Source organism: Hydra vulgaris, chromosome 13, assembly GCF_038396675.1.
Source record: "Hydra vulgaris chromosome 13, alternate assembly HydraT2T_AEP".
Taxonomy (NCBI): Eukaryota; Metazoa; Cnidaria; class Hydrozoa; order Anthoathecata; family Hydridae; genus Hydra; species Hydra vulgaris.
The window spans coordinates 36761873-36782500 of NC_088932.1; the positions used below are offsets into that span (position 1 = coordinate 36761873).

General features: G+C 28.6%; 1 protein-coding gene and 1 long non-coding RNA gene across 2 annotated transcripts in view; one reads left to right on the forward strand and one right to left on the reverse strand.

Moving 5' to 3' along the window:
* The window catches only part of LOC136089504 (uncharacterized), a 71440-nt gene that overhangs the window by 20235 nt on the left and 30577 nt on the right, over positions 1-20628 (reverse strand). The window contains exon 2 of the long non-coding RNA XR_010643114.1: positions 16706-16733. This is a non-coding gene — a long non-coding RNA (uncharacterized LOC136089504). The remainder of the gene's footprint in view (positions 1-16705; positions 16734-20628) is intronic.
* On the forward strand, positions 2070-5543 carry LOC136089368 (uncharacterized). Its single transcript, XM_065815343.1, has 5 exons — positions 2070-2630; positions 2791-2982; positions 3398-3931; positions 4144-5129; positions 5302-5543. The coding sequence occupies exons 4-5, from the start codon at positions 4769-4771 to the stop codon at positions 5391-5393; spliced, it is 453 nt and encodes a 150-aa protein (XP_065671415.1). The 5' UTR covers positions 2070-2630; positions 2791-2982; positions 3398-3931; positions 4144-4768; the 3' UTR covers positions 5394-5543.

The following is a 20628-nucleotide window of genomic DNA, read 5'->3' on the forward strand; positions in this document are numbered from 1 at the left end:
CTAGAGTGTTATTACTTTTGTAGTCGTAAGTTTGTTATTTTATACTTTATAACATTTTCGCTGACAAATTTAAGTTGATTTCGCCCCTTAAAAACGAAGTGCACGGTTTTGCATAAACTAAAATTTTGAAGACCATATATTTTTCCGGATTTTTCATTTCGCGATCACTTAATTCAACCCTTGCCTTGAGAGAAACTTTTGCTCTTATTTCTTAAACTAGAGCTAATATGTAATTTTTAATGTCATTTTCGAATTCAGCAGATGGAAATGCACTAGAAAAAACTAATTTTGGTTCCGATACAAAATCACTGTTGTGCAGTGTAATGATCGCATAAATAATCATCATCAAGTTCACTTTTCTGTTTATAGATGTAAATTTCTCCTGCGTGAGGTTTGATTTGCGCTGATTTAATGATATCGCAATTTAATCTGTCAGTTCTTATTTTATCAAATATTTGCATAACAAACTGAAAACAAAGTGGCTGATTTATTTTAACGTATACTAAATTTTTTACTTTCTCAGTACGAACGAGGTTTTCTTCAACATTATTTGTCATTTTCTTTAGGTTTACACCTTTTTTTAATCGCTTCATCCCGTTGGACACATCTAATAACTGAAATTTCTATAATGAATCAAGCGTTACTTAGTATTAACATTTTAAAAATGTAAACTTGCCCCTTTTTTACTCTGCAGTTTTTTCTCAATCTATCATTTTACTTTCCTTTATCGTGCTTGATCGTTTTCTAACGATTAGTCTATCGTTTATAATTAGCAATTTACGGAACAACTAAAGCGACCGAATGTTATTTAAAACTATATAATAAATCTTTCCGTAAAATATCTCTGTCACGTTTGGTTTAAAATATAAACAGGCAAAATGGCAGCATCGTTATGCGACAATATTTGTTTAATTCATTTTGATGATATACCGAATAAATGCATTAAAAAATGCAGTACTAAAGCTATAAAAAAAAAAATTTAGCACACGAAAAAGGTGGTGCACGCTTCGAAATAAACATGGAGATGTGGCAAGATTTACTTTTAGAATCATTAACGCTAAAACAGAAGAGGAATTCAACTCAATGGCAGATATTGTAGAAATGGAAAGCTTTGCCATGGGTTATTTTTACCATCCAAAATGTTACGAACGTATTTGTAATGTTTTCAAACTTGAAAGAGCAGAAAATAATAAGCAGATAAAAAAAATTGACTGGGATGTGCACCAAAAAACTGAGCTAAAAGAATGTAGGAAAACTAATATAGATGATGAAATGCAGCAATCGACATCTATAAATGTAAGCACTGACAAAGCTCAGCCAAAAAGAAAAAATTTCGGTGTAGACAATTGGGTGAGAGTAGTTATTTGTGGCCAGATATATGCATAATATGTCAAAAAAAACAAAAATGGAATAATGACAAGGTAAAATTGTACATTATTAACTAATTTTATTTAATAATCTATAGCTAATACATACTTTATACCATAGTTTTTCTCGAAAAACTCTCTTTATTTTATTTTTTAATTTGTTTGATTTGGTTGAATGGTGCGGAAATAAGTATTATTAAAATTAAAAAAATAATTTTTTGTTTGTATTGCAAACAGTTTAACAGGAAAATTATATTTTTACAATATAACTAAATTTTTTTTTTTTAATTGCATTAGAGCAACTTTTTGATGATAACTGTTGAGAGGGTAATAATTGTTTAGAAATATTAATTTTCAATGCTGGTTTCAGGTATCTCTACAACGAGCGCTTGAATCACTCTCAAGATCAGAAACATTTGATTGTGGGAGGTTAAGAGAAGCAGCCAACTATAAATCCGATAAAAATATTCTTATACATATTAACGGAAAGAACTGTGTTGCTCTTGAAGTTAAATATCATCAAACGTGTTACATAAGTTATACAAAGTGTTTAGCAAATCAACACAAAGGTCAGCCTAAAGTTCAATATTATAATAAATCTTTTCATATATTTTCAAATAAAATAATAATAGAAAAATTAATTAAAAATAAGAAAATCATGTTTATGTCAAAGTTGTTTAGTCTGTTTGTTTCAATAGTTTATCGTGAAGAAAATATTGATGCCAGTAATTATACAGTGTCCCATTTAAAGCCAAAGATTCAAGCAGCTTTTCCACAATTAATTTTCCACACACCTGGTAAAAGAAATTCAAGTGAAATAGTTTTGCTTGAAAATCTATCAAGTGGCTATTTTGCTGAAAAGAGCCTTATTTATGATAATGAAACATCACAAAGTGAGTTATCTTCTGAATTCTCATTTAAAAATATAGAGAACATTGTACCACCTGGGTTATTTAATTTTTTTGTTTGGCTGTTAGGTATTGATGATGAACCAAAATTGAATTCTACATATGTATAGAGGAAACCATTAAAAAAAAAGTTTTATCTTTAATTCAAGATTGCATTTATATAAGTTCAAATCAGCACAAACAAACACCTAAATCTGTGGCATTGTCGCAATGGCAACAAGGCAGATAACTGGATCAAAAGAGTTAATAAAAATATTGAGTGGTTTTGGTCATTGTATATCATATTCAGCCACAATGAGGTATGAAACTGCATTAGCATCTATCAATCTAAAGTAAGATGTAGTTTTACCACAAGGTAAGATTAAACAATATCTATGATGAAAAATAATTTTAATTCTAAAGTGATCAAAACAAGGCTTTTGTTAGTGTTATCACCATAATATAAACAATAATATATTCAAAAAATCAAAATAAGTATATAATTTATCTTAATAATAGCTTAATTTTTTTATCAGGTTTATACAATAAATTTCTGGTCTTCTAAATCAAATTTTTAATCAGGAACTAAAGACACATCACTGTCAATTTTGGTTTGGGACAACATCAATTTCGGTGAGGAAACAAGATCTGGGAAAGGAACTACTCATATGGCTAATGGAATCATTGTTCAACCTTTAAATATTGGACCAACCCAAGAAAAAAGAGAGGTATAAACAGTGCGCAATGTAAGGGGAAAAACTAAAGGGACAGTTTTCACTAATTTATAAATACAATTTTTCTTGTCTAATCTTTGCTATGTTAGGAAAGATATAGAAAAGAATGGATTATAGTCTTTAAAAAGGTGGCTGGATGACATCTTGCTCTTCCCCCCTCACATGGAGCACTGCATATCAATTATATTAAATCAAAATTAGAAACTTTATGATCTTTTTTGAAACATTTATGTTGTTTGTTAAAACTACATAGTTTTATAGCTAACAATTCTTTTTTTTTAGTAGGTGTTCATTCATTTATGTTTCTTGATTGGATTTAGCTATTTTCTATAAAAAAAAACTGGTATGAAGTGGGTTACTAAAATTCTTTTAGTAACCCACTTCATACCATTTCACTTTTTTTTATTAGATAACAGTTTCAAAAAGACCTTAATCTATTCAAGAACCACTTTCTAGCACATTATGTTATCAGATTGGGAAAAAAGAATCACCCAAGCTTAAATAGCTAATCGAAAAAGTAAACATTGATCTTGTCATTTTATCTATATCAATAGAGAAAGTCAAGGATCAAGATAGGGCTTATCTATTATGCAAAATTCAAATTCAAGAAAATTCTTTTCCAAGTTTGACTGCTTTTAATATTGGTCAAAACAAAGCTGCCTCTCATGTCTCGTACATTGGATATTTACCAGTTGTTGATGCTCCTGTTACTGATATTGCAGCAATATACACAATATTACGTAGAAGTGTTGATTTTATAAACAAACTAATTTTGAAGTATGGAGTAATTGCCTGTGATGAGGCTGTGTATTCAAAAATTCAAATGGTTCGGTGGAAGGAACCTGAGTTTTCGAATAGATTTGTAGTAAGACTTGGCGAATTTCATACTATGATGTCATTTATGACTGCTATTGCTAAAAGATTTGCTGGATTCAGGTTTAAGGTATTTAATTAGTTTTAAACATAAGGATGAAAATTTTAGAAGATAGCTATTTCTATTTAGAGATAAAGATATTTTTACAAATTTTGATTTTTTGTGTTAAAGTTTTTGATAAAATTATAAACTTTAATTTTTTTTTAATATTTGCTAGCTATCATTTATTGGTTTATTAAAACTGTAAACTTTGGGCATTAATATATCAGTCTTAATTTAAGGATATTTTCATTGAATCTGGTCTAGTGGCAGAGGGAGCAATTAAAGGTATTCTCACAGGTTAACACTATTACAGAAGCATAATGGTGCATGAAATCATGTTTGAGGCTTTAAGTCGCCTTAGATTTGAATCATTCTTGAACTCCTTGGATGTTGACAACAGACGTGAAGTAGAGGATTTCTGCTTGTTATTAATGGAATTACATGGAACTTCTGAATTCCACTGGTATATTGAAAGTGGTTTGTTTGTTGAAGTTAGAATAATTATTATTGAAATTAGTATTCCTGCCTCAGTTGGTATCATAAAATCAATGAAGTCGAAGCTTATAAATATACTCGAAGATAAATGTATTGATAAGTTATCAGTGGATATTCCTAAAAACAACGCATTAATTTTGGACGGTATGGCTATATTGCAAATAATTAAACTTATACCCGAAAATTTTGAGAAACTCAGTCGATTGATATTCACTATGGTAATGAATTTTGCCATAAGTCAAATAGAGTTGACTTTGTTACGGACAGGTATCGAAATATTAGTATCAAATACGCCGAGCGACAAAGACGAGCTGAATCTGGTGTCCAGAATGTTACTATATTTGGGCCTGATCAAAAAGTACCCAAACAATGGAAGAAGGTTATGCAATAAATGAAATAGAGATATTTATTACACATGGTGATAGCACATACTGCTACAGAAATTCGATTTGTACGGAATTGTCCGATCTTCGTAGCGACCAAGAAGAAGCTGATACTCGGTTATTGTTACTTTGTAAGCACGCTTCGGTTTCATATGCTCATGTTATACTTGCAAGCCCCGATACAGATGTGTTCGTAAGTGCATTTTACCATAGTTGGTTCATCTCTGCAACTCTTCATTTTGAAACAGGATGTGGAAACAAACAACGTATCCTTAATGTAAATAAAATTGCAAAAGAGATTGGTTACGATTGGTGTGATGCAATGATTGGATTCCATTCCTTTACAGGTAAATTGAAATTAAATTTCATAAGTGAAATCATTATCTTTCTTGCAAAGAATTTATTTCATGCACTATTTTGCTACTTTATCAAAAATAATGTATTAAATTGTGCTGTTTACCTAAACTAATTTTGTATCTGAAAACGTAAATGTTTGAAGTGTTTCTACTTATTACTTAGATTGTGATGCAGTGTCTGCTTTTCAAGGAAAAGGTAAATTATCTGCTCTAAAGACGGCAGGAAAGAAAAAAGAAGATTGTACAGCATTCTGAGGTATCGGAATGTCACAAGATGTATCAGATGACGTTGTTAATGGCATACAGAAATTTGTTTGTCACCTTTATGGTGCGGTGAAGCTTGTGAAAACACCTCGTTTGAAGAAAGACTCTATGATGATGATGATGATGATGAAATAGAGTTAAAAAGCGATCTTGATGAAAAAAAAAATAGTTGACATTTCTAGTATTTTTTCTTTTTTTAAACTTTAGGTGCTCTACTTTTTGTTACACAATATATGAGTACGAGGTAGTTCAATTACATCGACGAAAACAAAACTTATTATATTGAGACATGGCCGGCGAGAATAGATATCAAGTAAATGAACGTAAGTCTAAAAAGGTTACTATTCCAAATTTGCAAGCTGATCCGACAGAAAACTTGCAAACTAAATGAGCTAAAGGTCCACACATCTAAAAGGACCCCCTTCCTTCCCCCCCCCCCTCTAACCTTAATTAACGTCAGGTCTATCCTTGAGAACAATTCATTTTAAGGTCAATGTTGTTAGAAAAAATGTATTCAGTGTTTAATTTACTACAAGTAAAATATCACTTTCACAAAATTTGACCATAATTTTTTTTTCTATTGCCCTTTTGGGGTAAAAGACCCGAGCCCTAATTTCTCAAAAATTGCAGGGCAAAAATGGGGTAAGTTTCTGTTTTTCGTATCTTGGTACCATGCTCTAACAATATCGAAACAAAAAACTTAGTTATTACAAGTGTCCAACAAAAACTCATTTTTAGTCACATTTTTGCTATATGGCCGCCGGCCTAATTGGCGCCAAATTTAAGCGCACTAATTTTAACCGTTTTCTGTTTTGTTACGTTAAGTTTTTGAAGACATTGACTTTGGAAAAAAAATTCAGTTAATAACTTTTTATGAATGAAAAGCTTTATTATGTTCAAAAAAAGGGCATTGCAGCGCTTCTATTTAACAAATTAACTTTATAAACAATTTATTTAGATAAACAGAGAACTAGATACAAATATTTCGTTTTACCTATCCTTCATATGTAGTAATAATAAAATATTATTTACTTTAAACCTAATTATATCTACGCTTTCCCATATTTTTCTAAAGTATATATAAAAGGTGATCAGTGTCCTTCTATTTTTGTAGGAGAGTGCCATGAAAATATAAATTTTAATAACATTTGGCGCGAACTCTCCTTCTTAAATAGGAGGACATTAGTCAGCTTAAGATATCGTCAGCCGAGAATATATATATATAAATAAATTTTTATTTTCATTTTTATTTGCATAATTGCATTTTTTTTTTATTTTATGCATTTTGATCGGAGTTCAAACTCAGAATTCAATTCTACATAAGAAAAAGTCTATCCGCGAAGATATAGAACGTTTCCTTGTTTCATTTCGATACAATGCGGGCAAAACCCAACATTACTTTACGCCCTTTAGATTATAACTGATATCCTAACTGGATTTAATGCAGTAGTCGTAAAATAAACCTTTTCTAATAGAAAATTTAATTTCGAATCGATTTAGCTCACTCCGCGGGTGTGAAAATGCATTGCTGCTGTTGTAAAAACGGTTTTTAAGCATTTTCATCGGGTTTTTGTTTATTAACTCATTCCGGCGACATTCCGCGTGTCGCCATTCGATTCAGAATTCAATTCTACATACTCAACGCCGTTAATGCATGTACTGTAAATACACGAATTTTGCGTTTTTATAAAAAGGTTATGTTTCGCTGCATTTTTTTAGCCCGAATAATTTTAAAAAAAAATTATTTTTTTTTTCTCCTAGCGCTTTAGTTTGTCTAAAATCAAACAAAGTTAATTTTTTTTTAAATTACTCAAGTTTAGATATAAAATTTTTCTTTATAGTTTATGAACCATATTTTGGTATAAAATAGTGCTGCTCTCAATGAAGATAAAACATTAAACTGAGAAAACAACTTTTTCAAACAAGTTTTAAGTTATATGCTTAATTTCTAACTAGTCATATGTCTGCAAACATATTAAAGGTCGAAAAAAATTAGTTACTTCAAGTTTAAAATCTGTTTTTTCCATTTTATATGAAAGTTTTTATTAGTATGAGTGTGAAGAACACACAAATTGACATACGACTAGTTAGACTTTTAAAGTTAAACCTCTTAAGGTTTATTTAAAAGTCTAAGCTCAAAATTCAAACATTACTGTGATGTGAGCCATCCTTATTTATAATACCATAAAACTATTCAACTAAAATTCCGTTCTTAAAGTTACCATTGGTTAATATATATTTTTTATTTGAATATATATGTATTTTTAATTTTTTGTAGAAAATATATATAGATATTTTGATACTCCGTTGCAAAAGATATGTTAAGTTTTAAACAATATATATAGATATTGTTTAAACTTAACATATCTTTTAAAACTTAACATATTATATTGTTTATAAACAAATGTTGCAGACCGGAAAAAAGTATGTTTGTTATCACCGAGAACAAACAAGACAAAAAAGTTTGAGAACTTGCATTAACGGCGCACAGTGAGTCAAAATCCATAAAAAACGGCAAAAAACCCCCCATAAAAAAAGTATTGCTGGAAATTAATTAATTTAATTATAATGTTACTAAATACCACTAAAAGTCAATAATTATTTTTTTTGTGAACAATTTTCAAGATTTCACCAATTTATACGCATTTTTCCGAGACTTATTTATTTTATTTTATTTATCGGAAAACTCGTTCAAAAAAATCTAGCTTTTGTGTCACTCTTTTAAGATTGACATGGGTAAAAACAGTTCAAAATTTAATTTGAACTCATATGTTTAAGATGTTTGGCAACTACTAACAACATTTTTGACAATAAATTTTGTTTTTAGTTTTTCATTACTGAGATCTCAAAAATGTGTCATAAATTGATTTTTTTAAATTAGTTTAATTATGAGTTTAGTTTAAAAACTGAACGATTCCACTAGATTCCATGGTAGTTTTAATATTTTCCCATTAATAGGTATATATGAAAGCAGAAAAAATAAAAATTATTTGCCCAAACTTGCCCCAATTAAAATAAGACCTTTCAAATACTTCGGTTTTTTTGTGCTTTTTTTTTTCGTTTTTAATTAAAACTTGCCGTATAAAGTAGCGAATATTAGTTCATTGCTTTCATTCATTACACAAATTATACATTTAGTTCCTATTAGTAAAAAAACTCATGCTCATGCAGATGGTGCTAATTATCAAACCTCAAAAACCAATATATGCAACGTTTGATGGGATAGTGCATGTTTTAAAATTTAAACTTGTGTATAAAATAACTTAAAATAGTTCATTGCTTACATTCAACATGAAAAGAATACATTTAGTTCCTATAATTCAAGAGTTAGGAATTAATCATGATAACTTACTCAAGGCTCTTCTACGTGAGTTTTGTAGACTGGATGGTCTATACTATGAAAGTATTGAAAAACCTGAAATGATAAATCTAAAGAAAACTCTAATAATATTTAAATGTAAATTCCGATCAAAGTTGCGGAAGTATGCAAGAACCTTCTCTAGACTTTTAGAACACGAGCGAACTTGGTTGAACAAAGATATTACTGTTAACAAAAAAAATGTTGCATCAGGTTCAGATAGAAAGTGCAAGAACTGGGAAGATTTAGGTGATAGAAGCAGAAGATCTAAGGTAATAATAAATAAATTAAATTCAACCCAGTTAAAAAAATAGTTTACAAGCTTAAATATTAAATATTATCTTGTTTAAGGTTGCCAAATTGGCTGAACATCCTGCTGAAGCATTGGCATTAGCTTCAATAAAAAAAGCCACTAGAGATCCTAGCAAAAAAGACTTCGTTGATATTGTGAAAAGTGCGACAAACTCTGAAAAAGATAAAATCAAAAAGATAAATTTTCCGATTAAAATGAAAACCGAAGATGCCTTGAGCTTAAAAATTAAGTGTGACCTTTCTAATGAACAGTATCAAATTATTAGAAATTCATCGATAATACATAATGCAGATATTTATCATTCACTTCATGAAATTAAGAATGAGAGACACAAATGTTATCCTGAGGGTTTAATTGTGACAGAAACATCTGCGTCAACTTCTCTAAAGGGTATGTTTAATCATACTCTGACAAGGATATTAACTTTTACGGAATGCCAAGACTCTATGAGAATGTTTGCTGAAATTGGGGAAAGATTTAAAGGTCTACTTCATTTTAAAGGTGGTTTTGATGGTGCCTCCAGTCAAAGTGTCTATAAACAAAAATACACTGATACAAATATTGGTGAAGCCCAAGTTAATGAACAAAGTCTTTTCCAGACAGCTGTTGTTCCACTTAAACTAACCATCATGAACAAAAATGTATGGTTAAATAAAAAGCCCTCTAGTACACATTACTGTAGACCCCTCCATCTCCCATATCAAAAAGAAACAGAAGAATTGATAAGAAATTAATATGAACTTTTAAAAGCAGAAATAAATAGACTAGTCAAGTTTGAAGTAAAGTTAGAAGTAGAGGAAGGCAAACCGGATACGACTATCACATTTAAGTTCAAACTAAATTTAACCATGTTTGATGGTAAAGTGGTTAATGCCCTAACTAACACTCTGTCCTCGCAATCATGTTTGCGGAGCTAAGCCCAGTGAACTTAATAACCCAGCATTGATCAGATCTAAACCAATCAATGAAAAAGCTTTATCTTTGGGTCTTTCTACTCTGCATTGCTGGCTCAGATGTTTTGAATATATTTTACATTTAGGATATAAATTAGACATTACAAAATACTTTGCCAAATCCCCTGCTGAAAAAGCATTAGTAAAAAGTAAAAAAACGAACATTCAACTGAGGTTTAGAGAAGAGCTAAGTCTTATAGTTGATATGCCCAAACAGAGTTTTGGCAACACTAACGATGGAGACACTGCCAGAAGAGCATTTGAAAATGCTGAAACTTTCGCTGATATAACGGGAGTGGCAGTAGATGTAATTATTAGATTGAGGACAATCCTAATAACAGTATGCTCCTGTTATGAGTTGAACTCTGAAAGTTTTGGCCAGTATTGCTTTGAAACTACAGCTCTTATACTCAAAAACTATTGCTGGTATGTGATTCCCCCAACTGTTCATAAACTCTTGGAGCATGGTGTGCAGATATCTGAGGCATTAGAACTGCCAATTGGTTACTTCTCTGAAGAGTCACAAGAGGCTCTAAATAAAGAAATTCGCAAAGCTAGATTAAACCATACAGCCAAGATATCTAGAAAGAATGTTATGAAAAACCAGTACCAATACTTGTTGATTAGAAGTGATCCTGTAATATCAAACACTTGTTTTAAAAAATACAAGATTGAAAATGGAAAAACACTTACCCCTGAAGTTTTATCTTTGTTAATGCTGTAATAATGAAATAAAGTCTTTTTAATTAGTATTAGGTTTTCTTTTTTTGTTTTCTTGAAAGAAAAATTAGATAAGATAAATATTTATTTTGTTTTTAATATATTTTAATATTATATAATATTAAAATATTTTTCGAACCAGTTTTTCTTTTTAATTAATAAATGTTTTGGTTTGAGGAATTTAATATTTTTAAATTAAGTCAGTCATTGTGGGCGTAAAAGTCTCTAACGCGTATACGCGTAAGTAGTACGAGCCTTAGGCACAAGAAATATTTAGATTAAAAAATATGTGGTATTCTTTTATATGGTATTTTGGATCAAGGAATTCGATTTTTTTATTTAGGTTATATTTTACGCGCGTAAAAGACAGTTACACACGTATGCGCGCGCCTTACGCGTCATAGGTACGCGTAAAAATTATTTTTAATGGAAAATTTAAATTTTTTGACCCAAAACACGATAATATTGATGTATCACATAAATATATATGATAGTTATATAATTTCTGCCGTTTTTTCACCTTTCTGACTCACTGTGCGGCGTTGAGTAAGAAAAAGTCTATCCGCGGGTGTGATATTCAATTTTAAAAAATCTGCATTTTAGGGACTACCACTTTTAATGAAACTTAAAGTTTATTTGTACATCAATTTATATATATATATATATATATATATATATATATATATATATATATATATATATATATATATATATATATATATATATATATATATATATATATATATATATATATATATATATATATATATATAAATTGAGCTAGGGGCGCCGTAGAAATCTCGCCCAGGGCGCTGGTAGTGCTAAAACTGCACTACCAGCGCCTTGGGCGAGATTTCTACGGCGCCCCTAGCTAAATTTAACCCCATTCAAAAAAAAGGCAAAGGGTAAAATAACCAATTAGTTTCGCCCCTTTATATTCGGCGCCCTGGGCCATCGCCCAACCAGGCCCTACCCTAACGCCGCCACTGTATATATATATATACATATATACATACAGGGCCGGCTGGTGGCGTGTGCCAAGTGTGCAATACACACAGGCGGTAAATTTCAAAGGGCGGCAAATTTTAAGATCAACATTAAATGAAAATTTGCCAAAAAAACACTTTGTTTTGATAAAAATTATTATTATATATATATCTAAAAAATACATCGATGTTTTAATATTTAATTTTTGTAAACAATTTACTTGTAAAAATGTCTCTAAAGAAAGTTCCGCGATTCTTTTTTGCTTGTTCAGCATATTTTAGTACCAATAGAACTTGTTTCTTTGAATTGACGGGTTTTCAATGTTGTTATCATAATAACTTTATTATTATAGTTGATCAGTCGTTATAAGATGTTAGTGATTTTTATTTTTTTATTGGTATGTTTAACAATAATTAGGAAAGTATTAAATATTGTCTAACGAGTTTTTAGTTAGAAATATTATTTAGAGGCGAGAAACTTTATATAGTTTTTATTGTTTTATTGTAAATAAAACAATATTATCTAGAGGGGAGAAACTTTATATAGTTTTTTATTGTTTTGTAAATTTCTAGAAAAATGGATAAAAGAAAAAAGTTGTCCGGTTTTCAGTATCGTCTGAAACGGCTAAAGAAACAAGAAAAACGTGATAAAAACTAAACTAAACTAGATACTTTTTTAAGTTCAGAAACATTTTATAGGCCCAATAATGATTCTGAGATAAAAACTTTGTCATATAAAATTAATTCAAACGAGATCAGACATAAAATCGAGATGGAAGGTGAAGAATCGAACCAAAATAGAGAATAGAGAGCAAAACTCGATTCTTGATCGAGAATCGAGCGAATTTAACTGGCGTGCCCCCTTTTTGTACATGGAAAGAAATGTCTGATTGGCCTCAGACTCTTACAAACCATAATATTCAAGAAATAGTTATGAAGGGCCCTGTAAACCGTCAATTATAAACAGTTACCCAAGAAATTATGATAATTGTTCCTTCAGCTCAAGCTTTTTTTGCCGAAAAATTTCGAATGGTGAAAGTCATCCTAGATCATGGCTAATTTATTCAGAAAAAGTAAATAAAATATTCTGTTTCTGTTGTAAACTATCTAATATTACAGATATTTCCCTTGCGAGAACAGGATCTGCTGACTGGAACCATTTATCAAAAAATTTAACGAGGCATGAAGTTAGTGTTGATCGTATTGAAAGCTTTGGCAATTGGATCGAGTTGAAAAACTGTCGATTGTTTAACGGAAAAGCAACTTTTGAATGAAATTGATCGATGGGATAATGTTTTAAAAAGAATAATTTCCATAATCATTATGATGACATCACAAAACATAGTATTTAAAGGATCATCTGATAAGTTGTATGAAGAAAGCAATGGAAATTTCCTAAAAATAGTTGAACTTATGGCAGAATTTGACCCAATTATGGATTATCATGTTTCCAAAGCAGAGGGAAAGTCCAAACAAAACCCATTACTTAAGCAAAAATATCTAAGAAGAAATTGTTCAATTAGTGGTTCGTGTTACTAGAGAGGAAATCCTTAAAAAAATTCGGAAAGCTGCTCCATTATTGCGGATTACACGCCAGATGCCAATCATCAGGAACATTTAACTCTTATTATACGATATCTAGTCATAGAAAAACATAACGATCGAGTGGTTGTTGACATTCGAGAGAGTTTCTTAAATTTTATTATTATTGATGATACCACAGGTTTGTAAATTTTTGAAATCTTCCTGATTTTTTTGATATAATATATGTTAAAAGTTGAGAAACGTATATAAACAAAATTTAATTTTACAGGTCATGGATTTGAGCAAAAAATTGTGGCTTCATTGAATGAAAATGGTGTAAATATGAGAGGCAAAAACAAGGGCTAACAGAAATATGAGAAAAGGGCTTACAAAAATATGAGAAAAAAACAAAAACAAGGGCTAACAAAAAATTTTTTTAGATAGAAATAAGCACTCTTTGTCTCTTGTACAGCACATTTACTTAATCTTGTTGTTGTTGATTCTGTAAAATTTAGATTGAAAATTGTGACATTTTTCGAAATTATTCAAAGTCTTTATAACTTTTTTTCCGGTTCCACAAAACGTTGGAGTATTTTAGAATCGAAGATTCTAAAATACTCCAACGTTTAGATCACATCAGAGCTAGATCAACGTTAGATCACATCAGAGCTGTAAAAGCGATCAAGGAAAATATGCAAAAAATTTATGAAGCGTTGCGTGAAGTTGCCAAAAGTGATTGTGGTGGAACCACCAAATTATCAGCTGAATCTATTGCTGCTAAAATGGATACTTTGGAATTCATATGTGGAACTGTTATTTGGCATGATGTATTGAACAAAATAAACCGTCAAGTTCATCAAATGTCAAAATTTCCATTGAAGTATTAAAAGTACGTTACCACGGAAAAAGTTTTGACAACAACTTCGGGTCTAACATTCGAATTTACCGATCTGTCAACTTAAAGAGTCGGGAAGAAAAAAAAGTTTTTCGACGAACTTGAAACAAACCAAATTCCTGCTTTTGATTCCAGATCGAAATTCAAAAAAAAATTCTTGGATATACTTTTCAGTCGTGCCATTAAATCTATGAAGGAGCGTTTTGAAGACTTTAGAACAACCATGTTTCCTTTTTAATTGTAATTATTGTCTTTTATGGTTTAAACAGCATCAACAGGCTTGACCCATGTTTTTCTGCGTGTAGGGTTGTCGTAACATATCCACTTTTTATCACCAGTTAATATTTATTTTAGTTAATATTTTAAATATAAAAGTACTAAGTTTATAAACTGCTGTTAGGGCAACTTTTGCCCGATCAACACTATGAAGATGAAAATTTCATTGATTTAAGCCGATTGTTGTTCTCTGATATTTTTAAAAGGTTAATTAAGAATTAAGGCGGCAATTTTTTTTTTGCACAAACTAAGAAATGCCCACGAGCCGGCTCTGTATACATATATATATTTATATATATGTGTGTGTATATATATATATATATATATATATATATATATATATATATATATATATATATATATATATATATATATATATATATATATATATATATATGTGTGTGTGTGTGTGTATATATATATACATGTATGTATATATATACATGTATATATATATATATATACATGTATGTATATATATATATAATATATATATAAATATATATATATATTTATATATATATATATATATTATTATTATTATTATTTTTAGTACAAATATACAATAAAATGTTTATGATGGCTTCTACAAATATTATTAAAAATTGACTATTTGTCCGACCAGACAGATACTTAACAAAAACACTATTGATGTCAAGATGTTTCTTGAAGGCAGAAACGCAGATTTTAATCAATATTTTTGAATTTTACCTTTTTTAAAGTTTTATGTTTTATACCCTTCAAGTTTAATATATCTCAACTATTTATTTTATATATACATACTTTTACATACATACATACATATATATATATATATATATATATATATATATATATATATATATATATATATATATATATATATATATATATATATATATATATATATATATATATATATATATATATAATATTCATACATAACTCCTTGAATAACAATATAATAAATATTGCCTAATAAGTATTTGATTGGAAAACCAACTCTTACCACAGAATTGCTATAACTGTTGGGTGATGTGGCTATTTGAAATTATAAATTTTATGTTATTATATTTAAATTTATGTTATTATATTTATTATATTTAAAAATAGAATTTTATACTTATTTTAATATTTATGTGTATAAAATTTATTCTGTTTGCCATATTTAAAAGAAAATGGTACATGGCCAATCAAACTCTTTTTACTATTATTTTTAAATAAAAGTTACATCATTAATCTTTTAATTTTTTTTTCCTAATTTACAATTTAACCTTGCAATTGATTTTTTTTTATATATTTATAAATATATCTGTTAGTCATTATTTTATTTGATTGATTTACCAGAGTTTAATATTATGTCAAAGATAGAAAAATTTTTAGCATATCATAATTATTTAACCACATGTAATTACCTTATAAATTTTCAGTTTTAGTTGAATGTCTTCTATTTTTTATCTGAGGCTGGCAAGTTTGTGCTGCAGGATTTATTTTTATACTTTTTGTATATATGTTTTTTGCCGTATGGTAAATATTACAATCAGCATAAACTTAAAATTAATATATTTGTCAGTGGATAAAGAAGACATTATTTTTGTCGTATCGCTGAGCACTGTGTCATAAGTTATAAGCTGTTACAAAATTATTACAAAATAATGGTTATTGTCAACAGTTTTAAAAGTATATATATATATATATATATATATATATATATATATATATATATATATATATATATATATATATATATATTTAATTTACAGGATAAATTAATTTATAATGTAATTAAAAGAAACATTTGAAACAATATAAATCAAAGTCTCTATGTAATATAGACTGTTTTGATTCATTTTAAAAACCAAATTTTTATTTGAATTATGTAGTTTTACTTTCCATACACAATTATGTTAATTATATTTATGGGTACCTAGTTATGTTTCACTATAACATTAGCTTTTATTAATTTTCTTATTTAATTAAGTACTGAAGACTGACCAGCAGCTGACTATTTCAGTGTGGTGTCATATTATATATATATATATATATATATATATATATATATATATATATATATATATATATATATATATATATATATATATATATATATTTGTTATAAATGTAAAGTTACTTATAAAAGTTATTAATTTTAAATTTGCAATCAAGATTTAGTTTATTTAATTGTTGATCAGTTAATATATTTTAATATTTGATAAACATGAAATGTTGATAACCATCCTAATAATGCAAATTACTTCTAAACTAAACAAAAAAAAAATAATAGTCTAAAAACACTTACCGTCATCTGCTTGAACACTCAGTGTTCTCTAAATAAATCAAAAAATGCTACTAAATTGTAAATTAAATAACTACACAAAGGATAGAATAATTACACATAGGACAACAATGGACAGTTTATTGCAATTGGTAGAGTATAACTAAAAAAAAAGTTTAAAAAAACAACATTAAAATCTAGAAAAGTTTGAAATAATTCAGTCCTTATATTTATTATACTGCTGCATTGCTAATGGCTTAACGACTTCAGACACTGCAACCCACCTCATTAAAGTTAAACTTTTAATTTATGCCTTCAAACTATGAGAAAGTACTTATATATAAATATGTACAAACATTATATATATATATATATATCATGGCCTACTTTATTTATACGGCCGGATATTTTGCATTTTGAAGAAAAAAATAGAAGGCCAGTTTTTAAAATCGTAATGTTTCAAAACTTAATACGTTTTGAACATTTTCAAAATTATTTTATTTTCTAAATTTAAAAAGTCCACTAAAGTTGTATATATTCATAAATTTAGATATTAAACAAACATTTATTAAGAAATAAATAAATAAAAAGAGTCTTTATTTTAAAATTTAGAATTAGTAAAAACAATGTAAGAAACAAGAACAGTTATAAAAATGTTAAAATATTTTTCTTTTTTCATTAAAAAATAAAATAATTATATTATAAATAATATATTAAACATTCTCAAATTTTTTCTTTTTAAAAGATTTTACATGATCAACAGCTACTTCACTGGTAGAGATAATTCTTTTATTATTAAGAAAAATGTTGATAACAATTCTTCCAGCAAGTTTTATCCCAATTTTCTCATGCATGGGACAAGAAAAAGTCTGAAAAGAGTCATAAAAGTGGTTCAAAAAATATTCTAAAGCTTGTCGTGCATGTAAATTAAATTTCTTTATTTTGTTATAAGAGTAGTCAATCATAGCAAAGGATGTGCAAACATAATCCAAAAGTGATGGTGAAGGAATAATGAGACCACCCCTAGAAATAATTGTTAAATAAGTATGATCAGGATTGCTTTCATCAATATTGACACAACATAAAAATTCTTTACAACATGTACCAAAACGTTTTTTAAGTTTCTTTGCTATATATCCAGCAATATGAGCACCTACTTCCCTACTTTCTGGTGCAAGTGTCATGATTTCTGGAGTACACTCAGCTTTATCAATATCAAGAAGAAAGTTTTTCAAATCTGTTAAATTATTTTCTGACTCAAAAGGCATTTTCAAACTATCATCAAAGTTTATACTTTCTTTAACTATACTTTTGATTTTTAATATTTTTTCAGAAATAGAGACATCTTTTAAACCCACCAAAAATCTTCCACCGCTCATTTGTCTATATTGTCCAAATCTCCTTTCTAATGGGTCACTTTGAAATCTCGCAGTTAAAACAAAGTGATATCCATCATTAAGTAAGTCCTCGATCAATAAGGCATGACTATTAAGTGTTCTTATTAGTGCTGCAGCTGTCTGAACACTTAAAGTAAACTTCTCACAGTTTGGTATCTTTTGTGATTGCCAAGCTTCAATCCAATGTGCCATTTCTCTAAGAAATTCAGGTTTTTTATCACCAGAAACGACTGCATTACCTAAAATATTACATGTTGAATATTGACATTTAGAATTTGATAAAACCCACCACTTGTTAAATAATGTAAGAAAATTTGCACTACTTTTAAGATCAGGAAAATATGAGTGAATCGCTGCAGATGTAGTTTCATCAAAAATTGCAAGTGCTAAAGAAACATTTTGTTTAAAATTGCCAGGATGTAATACTTTCATTGTTATTTTTGGTGCTTTATGCAAGCCAGCATCAAGAGCGAGGTCTTTTTCATAAATATTATGGAAGGTGCTCCATTTAATTTCTCCCCCACATACAATTATAGGATCTTTAAATCCATTAAAGTTAAAATCTGGAAATAAAAATCTTTTGCAATTTAACAAATTATTTCTGATGTTTTTAATAAGATGTACAACATCAAAACAAAGGTAAATTTTTTTTAGATTGTAAATAAAAAACAAATCTTCGGCTTGTTGATTCGATGCACAAAGAATTTTTTTAAAACAAGAAACATTAGAGGAATGGTTGTCACACACAATATCTCTAACATTAAATTCACATTCAGTTAAAATACGAAGACATTCAAAAATTTCTTCTTTCAACCATTCAGCATTGATTTTTTTTTCAGGAGACGTTTTAATCACATATGGAATGTTTTGTTTCAGGCCAACTATCATAAAACAAACTATTCCCTTATACATTTCTCCAGACTCATCATTACCAATCATCTCTCCAGCAAAATACTCCTCACATTTTTGCAAGTACATTTCATCAAAAATCAAGCAAATGTCTTGAGATATCTTACCTACTAATTTTAAACGTTTTGCACAACTTAGAGCATCAATATTTCCACTAATTATTTTTTTAAGTAATGATAATGATGATAAAGGCAATCCTTCACGCAAAAGTTGGTATGACTGCATAGAAGTATATCGTAATATCAGTGAATATTTTATAATATTGGCTGAATAAATAAGTTTTTTCATATATTTAATTTGCTGTAATTCAGTCAATACAGATGAAAATTGTTCGGCTTGTGATTTAATGTAGGTAGGAAAATTATGAAGCATACTTTTACAAGATAAACGACAATCTCTTCCTTGACGAAACCACTGAGGCAATGGTAGAGGTGAAACTTTGTAAAATAATTTAACATGCATCTCATTGTTTACACGAATGCACTCTTAACTTCTGGAATAGATAAAATACTATGACTCAATTTATAAAAAATTACATGATCATGATACTTCAAGAATGAAAAACCATCTGGAGCAAGACTTTCAGTAATATCGTCAAAGCTACTAATCAAATCATTCAATAAAAACTGTTCATATTGATCTGGCTGAAATATTCTTTTAGTTGGTGATTTTCTTAACGAATTAGAAGATTTTATAAGTTGTGATGAACCTTCTTCAGTCAAATTTGTGCAATCAAAAATAGTTGGAATAGGCTTTAGTTTTTTTATTAATCTAAATCGTTGATTCGTGTTACCTTTCTGAAAATATTTTTTTTCAAAGTGTTTGATGCATATAACGGAAGAATTAGTAGGTGTCCAATCTTTTCTATTTACAAATTTAATCCAACTTTTTTTTAACTCTTCATTTTTTGGAAACGAAAATACTACTGTAGATACTTCACCATAACTATGATAATTTGAACGACAATTTACAACGCAACATTTGTTAACCATCTTTTTAAACTTTCAAAGCTGCTTCTAGAAAAACACTTTTCGAGAAAACTGGCCTTCTATTTTTTTCTTCAAAATGCAAAATATCCGGCCGTATAAATAAAGTAGACCATGTATATATATATATATATATATATATATATATATATATATATATATATATATATATATATATATATATATATATATATATATATATAAATTATATAAATTAGTAAGAAAACATTCATCTAACTTGAGCTTCTACAGTCAGTTTCTGAAGATCCTGCTAAAAGAGAAACTGACAGTAAAAGCTCAAACGAGATAAGTTTTTTTTACTAATTTAATAATGCTCTGTTCTTTTAAAATATTGAGCACTGTTTTTAAGAATATTGAGCTTTCTATTTTGTTGAATACATTTTAGAATTGTTTATATACAGGGCTTGTGATGAAGCGATCGCGATCGCGCTCCGCTCGTAAAACGTTTTGGTAAGGATTGATGGGAAAAGCAAGCTATTTTTGAATTGAAGTTTGAAATAGAGTTTTTTGGATTAGGAGATAAAGTTAAATGTCTCTGCTTTGACACAACTTCAGCAAATACTGGCAAGATACTTGCATGAGATTAGTTCAACAGATTTAACGCCCATTGTTGCTGATTGCATGTAATTGAGCG

Bases quoted from the DNA above. Each gene is read 5' to 3' on its own strand.
- LOC136089368 (XM_065815343.1), top strand. From the start codon at position 4,769: ATGGAAGAAGGTTATGCAATAAATGAAATAGAGATATTTATTACACAT. The intron at 5,130-5,301 runs GTAAATTGAAAT...CTTATTACTTAG, and splicing joins TGGATTCCATTCCTTTACAG to ATTGTGATGCAGTGTCTGCT.